This window comes from Pan troglodytes, chromosome 18, assembly GCF_028858775.2.
Source record: "Pan troglodytes isolate AG18354 chromosome 18, NHGRI_mPanTro3-v2.0_pri, whole genome shotgun sequence".
NCBI classification, from domain to species: Eukaryota; Metazoa; Chordata; class Mammalia; order Primates; family Hominidae; genus Pan; species Pan troglodytes.
Window position 1 is genome coordinate 32,599,639 of NC_072416.2, and position 6,837 is coordinate 32,606,475.

At 49.2% G+C, this 6,837-nt stretch overlaps 1 protein-coding gene across 1 annotated transcript; it reads left to right on the forward strand.

Annotated features, from left to right (window-relative positions):
• Positions 1–2,317: 2,317 nt before the first annotated feature.
• LOC112207517 (carbonic anhydrase 5A, mitochondrial-like) lies at positions 2,318–6,586 on the forward strand. The gene is made up of 2 exons (XM_024353533.3): positions 2,318–2,550; positions 6,344–6,586. Exons 1-2 carry the CDS (start codon positions 2,410–2,412, stop codon positions 6,485–6,487), a joined length of 285 nt encoding a protein of 94 aa, XP_024209301.1. The 5' UTR covers positions 2,318–2,409; the 3' UTR covers positions 6,488–6,586.
• The last annotated feature ends 251 nt before the right edge of the window (positions 6,587–6,837 follow it).

Consider the following 6,837-nt stretch of genomic DNA (forward strand, 5'->3'; position numbering starts at 1 on the left):
CCTGGAAGACAGAGTGAGACTCTGCCTCAAAAAAATAAAAAAAATAAAAAGTTATAAATAGAACTACTCTATGATTCAGCAATCACACACTTCTGGGTATATATCCAAAAGAGCTGGCTGGGCACAGTGGCTTATGCCTGTAATCCCAATATTTTGAGAGGCCAAGGCAGGAGGATCACTGGAGCCCAGGAGTTGGAGAACAGCTTGGGCAAGATGGCAAGACCCCCTGGCTACAAACAATTAATTTTAAACCCTGGTATGGTGTCCTAGCTACTTGGGAGACTGACGCGGGGGGATCGCTTGAGCCCAGGAATTAGAGACTGCAGTGAGCTATGATGGCATCATTGCACTCCTGCCTAGTTGACAAAGTAAGACCCTGACTCTTTTTTTTTTTGTTTTTTGGCTGTGAGTGTATTCAATGCAAAATAATCCTCTCTAATTTTACTGAGGTGGCTGGCCATGTCCACGACCAAATCTGCCTCTAAACTGGAATTCGGTTGCTGACCCAGCCTGAGCCTCGGCTTTCTTGTCGGCACCAGGGGCACAGCACTCCGTCTGTAGGTATGTCTGTCGGCTTCCCCTCCTGTGAGTCTTGCAGGTCGCCCACCCTCCAGACCTTTAGGCCAAGGCCTGCCAGTCCCTGGACGGCTGCAGCGTAGGGTGGCAGGCACAGTTTCCAGGGACAGATGAAGGTAATCACGGAGATACTGGATACCCTGATCGGTAAGGTAGCAGTAGAAATGTCTCCAGGCAAGCCAGGCACGGTGGCTCATGCCTGTAATCCCAACATTTTGGGAGGCTGAGGTGGGCGGATCACGAGGTCAGGAGATCGAGACCATCCTGTCTAACATGGTGAAACCCCGTCTCTACTAAAAATACAAAAAATTTGCCGAGCGTGGTGGCGGGTGCCTATAGTCCCAGCTACTGGGGAGGCTGAGGCAGGAGAATGGCATGAACCCAGGAGTTCAAGCTGGTCTTGAACTCCAGGAGGCGGAGCTTGCAGTGAGCCGAGATCACACCACTGCACTCCAGCCTGGGTGACACAGCCAGACTCCGTCTCAGAAAAAAAAAAAAAAAAAAACCAACAATGCAGGGACTCCTGACACATGCTCCAATGTGGATAAACCTGAAGGCCATTATGCCCAGTGAAATAAGCCAGATACAAAAGACAAAAACCACAGGATCCCACCCACATCAGGTCCCCAGAGTCCTCAGATTCAGAGAGATGGAAGCAGAATGGTGGGTGCCAGGCCTGGGGGAGGAAGCTGGACATAGTGTTTAGTGGGGTCAGGACAGAATTTGAGTTTGGGATGATGGAAAAGTTCTGGAGACGGATGGTGGAGATGGTTGCACCACAATGTGACTGCATTTAACACCATGAAACTTTACACTTAAAAATTGTTAAGATGGGCCGGGCATGGTGGCTCATGCCTCTCATCCCAGCGCTGTGGGAGGCTGAGGCAGGTGAATCACCTGAGATTGGGAGTTCAAAACCAGCCTGACCAACATGAAGAAACTCCGTCTCTACTAAAAATACAAAATTAGCAGGTGTGGTGGCGGGTGCCTGTAATCCCAGCTACTCAGGAGGTTGAGGCAGGAGAATCACTTGAGCCTGGGAGGCGAAGGGTTGCAATGAGCCAAGATCGCACCATTGCACCCCAGCCTGGGCAACAAGAGCAAAACTGCATCTCAAAAAAAAAAAAAAGGTTAAGATGGTAAATTTTATGTTATGTATATTTTATCACAATAAAAAGTAATATTTTTTGCAGCCAAGGTATGCTAAAAGAAATGGCTTTTTTATTTTTTATTATTAATTAATTATTATTATTATTATTATTTGAGACAGAGTCTCACTCTGTTGCCCAGGCTGGAGTGCAGTGGCGTGATCTCAGCTCACTGCAACCTCTGCCTCCTGGGCTCAAGCAATTCTCTTGCCTCAGCCTCCTGAGTAGCTGGGACTACAGGCGCCCACCACCACATCTGGATAATTTTTGTATTTTTAGTAGAGACAGGGTTTCATCATGTTGACCAGGCTCGTCTTGAACTCCTGACCTCAAGTGATCCACCCACCTTGGCCTCCCAAAGTGCTGAGATTACAGGGGTGAGCTACTGAGCCCCAAGAAATGACTTCAAAAGGAAAAATGTAAGCACCAACATAAGCTGGTGTAATGTAATGTAATTCCCACCAATGTAAGTTGGCAGGAATCCTTGCTCTGTATAGAAGGGTCACATTTTCTTATCACTGCTTCCAAGTGTGACAGCAGTGGCCTCATGGCCTTATCTCGGGGAAAGCACTTCCTTCCAAGCACCATGAAGGCCTCCCGTGCTGAGACAAGATGGAAGCTCCTAGTCCCGCCTGAGGACTGACACGGCCTGTGCTTCTCGGTCTCTCAGGACGCGCGGGCGGCCATGCGCCCCTTCGACCCCTCCACTCTGCTGCCCACCTGCTGGGATTACTGGACCTATGTGGGCTCGCTCACCACTCCGCCGCTGACCGAGTCGGTCACCTGGATCATCCAGAAGGAGCCCGTTGAAGTGGCCCCAAGCCAGGTGAGCCATGCCCGTAACTGGCATGATGGCACTTCATGGAAGGCGTCTCTCTTGCTTGGCAGCGTCACTAAGATGCTGCATAAGAGCCTTGAGGAGTTATATATATTCTTTCATGCATTTGAGGTGTTCTTACACAAGAAGAAAGTTCCAATTGAAGTAGGAGCTTGTTGAGATTGGACAGCGGTTCCAGTGATCACAGCGAGCATGTTCTGAGCAACGCCCTAATCTATCACACACAGACACACAAGGCATCCATGGGAGTTGTCCCAGGTTCATGGGTCTGCATGGTTTTTGTTTTCTTCCTTTTTCTTTTCTTTCCTTTTTTTTTTTTTTGAGACAGAGTCTCGCTCTGTCGCCCAGGCTGCAGTGCAGTGGCTCGATCTCAGCTCACTACTACCTCCACCTCCTGGGTTCAAGCAATTCTCCTGCCTCAGCCTCTCGAGTAGCTGGGATTACAGGCACCCATCACCACGCCTGGCTAATTTTTGTATTTTTAGTAGAGACGGGGTTTCACCATGTTGGCCAAGCTGGTCTTGAACTCAGGTGATCTGCCCACCTTGGCCTCCCAAAGTGCTGGGATTCCAGGCATGAGCCACCGAGCCCGGCCTCCTTTTTCTTATTTAAATAGTTTCATTGCTTTTTTTTTTTTTTTCGAAAATTAGTTAATAATCCTTGTATACATTTTTAAAAGTTATACTATTGGGCTGGGCGTCATGGCTCATGCCTATAATTTTAGCACTTTAGAAGGCTGAGACAGGCAGATCACTTGAGGCCAGGAGTTCGAGACCAGCCTGACCAACATGGTGAAACCCCGTCTCTACTAAATCTACAAAATTAGCCAGGCGTGGTGGTGCACGCCTGTAATATCAGCTACTTGGGAAGCTGGGGCAAGAGAATAACTTGAAGCCAGGAGGTGGAGGCTGCAGTGAGCCGAGATCGCACCACTGCACTCCAGCCTGGACAACAAGAGCAAAACTCCATCTCAAATAAATAAATAAAAATACAAAAATTAGCCGGGCATGGTGGCATGTGCCTGTAGTGCCAGCTACTTGGGAGGCTGAGGTAGGAGAATCACTTGAACCTGGAAGGCGGAGGTTGCAGTGAGCTGAGATGGCACCACTGCACTCCAACCTGGGCGACAGAGTGAGACTGTCTCAAAAAAATAAAATAAAAAATAAATAAAAGTTATACTATCATTTTTTTCTGGAAATCGTAAGAATCTATAGCAATTCTGTCTGTCCAAGGCAGTTCAGAGCCACAGGCATGCTGCCTATGCCCCGCCCCCGCCCGGCAGACGTTTCTCAGCAGTCGCAGCAGGACTTAGCATCTCTGGCTCATCTCTTTCCGAGGGCTCCAGGTGAGCTCTTAGAGGGTCTTTCAGTCTCCTGGGCCTGTGAAAATATTCCCTTATATACAAATCATGGCATGATGTCATTTGCACGTGGAGATGTGGGATGCAGAATATCTGCCTACCTCCAAACCAGAGCTGTTGGACGTGGGGAAGGCTTTTGTTGAAGGTGGCCCCTTGTCAGCAAGGCCCTTATGCTACTCAACAAGCATATATGTGACAAGTGCCCATTCTGGGTCTGTGCCACCAAGAGAGGGTGGGAGGGGGGCAGGTGTGGAGGGGCGGCACAGGAACAGGGCATTCGTCTCAGAATACTGCTGTCTGGCAGGAAAGTAGAAACGAAGCCAATAGTATTAAGCCAGGGTGGCTGGTGTCATATAAAAATGCAGGGCAGGAGCCCCTTATCCTGAGCAGGGGAGCCAGGGAGGCACATGTCCTGGAAGGCAGGGAGTTTTCCAGGGGAGGAGACAGGCTGCCTTTCTGAGACAGTCAACAAATGTGCAGACCACAAATGTGGATGAGCACACTGTGGTCATGGCCCAGGAGGCCACGTGCACCATGCGCGCGCAATTCTAGGGGGCGCTGGATCATCACGCAGGGCTAACTGGCCCAGTATGCTGTCAGCATGTAGACATAATCTCACTTCTGAATTTAATTAAATGCGTGAGTTGCCTCGCAGAGTTCATAAGTATATTCTGTGAACAAGTGAGATAATACATAAAAAGTCTTTTTTTATTTTTTATTTATTTATTTTTTTGAGACAGAGTTTCCCTCTTGTTGCCCAGGCTGGAGTGCAATGGCGTGATCTCGCTCACCACAAGCTCCACCTCCCAGGTTAAAGTGCTTCTCCTGCCTCACCCTCCCGAGGAGCTGGATTACAAGCATGAGCCACCACATCTGGCTAATTTTGTATTTTTAGTAGGGATGGGGTTTCTCCATGTTGGCCAGGCTGGTCTCAAACTCCTGACTTCAGGTGATTCACCCACCTCGGCCTCCCAAAGTGCTGGGATTACAGGCATGAGCCACCACACCTGGCCTCCCAAAGTGCTGGGATTACAGGCATGCGCCACCACACCTGGCTAATTTTGTATTTTTAGTAGAGACAGGGTTTCTCCATGTTGGCCAGGCTGGTCTCAAACTCCTGACCTCAGGTGATTCACCCACCTTGGCCTCCCAAAGTGCTGGGATTACAGGCATGAGGCACCGCATCCAGCCATAAAAAGTAGTCTTTTAGTTCCTTGAGTGAAAAGTAAATTCAAATGTTACTTTAGCATTTACATTATAGGTGTTAGTTATCTATTGCTGTGTAACAAATAGCTCCAAAGCATAGTGGCTTTAGAAAACAATCATTTGGGCCGGGTGCAGTAGCTCATGCCTGTAATCCCAGCACTTTGGGGGCCGAGGCGAGTGGATCGCCTGAGGTCAGGAGTTCAAGACCAGCCTGACCAACATGGTGAAACCCTGTCTCTACTAAAAATACAAAATTAGGCTGAGCACAGTGGCTAACGCCTATAATCCCAGTACTTTGGGAGGCTGAGGCAGGTGGATAACCTGAGGTCAGGAGTTTGAGAGCAGCCTGACCAACATGGAGAAACCCCATCTCTACTAAAAATACAAAATTAGCCGGGCGTGGTGGCGCATGCCTGTAAGCCCAGCTACTCAGGAGGCTGAGGCAGGAGAATCCCTTGAACCCAGGAGGCGGAGGTTGCGGTGAGCAAAGATCACACCATTGCACTCCAGTCTGGGCAACAGGAGCAAAATTCCATCTCAAAAAAAAAAAAAAAAAAAATTAGCCGGGCATGGTGGCTCATGCCTGTGATCCCAACTACTCGGGAGGCCGAGGCAGGAGAATCGCTTGAACCTGGGAGGCGGAGGTTGCAGCGAGCTGAGATCTTGCCAATGACACTCCAGCCTGGGAAACAAGAGCGAAACACTGTCTCAAACAACAACAACAATGACAACAAAAACCAATCATTTATTATCTCCCATAGTTTCCTTGGGTTGTGAATTTGGGTGGCTCTGGCTTACCATCTTTCATGAATTGTAGCCCAGTGTCAGCTGGGACTCTAGCGATCTGAAAGCTCAACTAGGGCTAGAGGATTCATTCCAAGGTTGGCCCTCTCAAGTGGATGGCAAGTTGGCGCTGGCAGTTGGCTGGGAGCCTCAGCTTCTCTCCCTGTGGGCCTCTTCTCAGGGCTGCTTGAGTACCCTCTCAATATGGTGACCAGCTTCCCCCCAGAGCAAGTGATCCTAAAGACCAAGGCGGAAGCGGCAATGCCTTTTATAACCTGGCCCTGCACACACCATCACTTCTACCATCTTTACTGGTCATTTCGGGCCATCCTGATTCAGCATGGGAGGAGACCACACAAGGCCTGAGGGACACCCGGGGGCTGGCTCACCCTGCACTCATACCAAGCTCACCCTGGCTGCCCTTTATTCCAGCTCTCTGCATTTCGTACTCTCCTGTTTTCTGCACTTGGTGAAGAGAAGAAGATGATGGTGAACAACTATCGCCCACTTCAACCCCTGATGAACTGGAAGGTCTGGGCGTCCTTCCAGGCCACTAATGAGGGCACAAGATCCTAGAGACATTAGGTCCACATGAATAGCAGAACTGACTTTGAAGGAAGGAAGCGTTGTTTCCCAAGTTTCACAATGTGATTGTACGTGACTTCTGAAATTAAAAAGAGAGAATGAGGTTATTGTTTTAGTCAAAGTACTTTTCAGCTGCAAGTGAAAGAAAGATGTGTAAGTACCGTGGGGAACATAACGCTGGGATGGAGGGGTGTGCCATGGCACCCAACGCAAGTGCAGGGTGCTTAGTTTCACTGTAACAAAGTACCACAAACTTGGTGGCTTAAAACAATGGAGACTGATTCTCTTACGGTTCAGTGAGCCAGAAGCCTGACACCAAGGTGTCCGCACGGCTGCTTCCT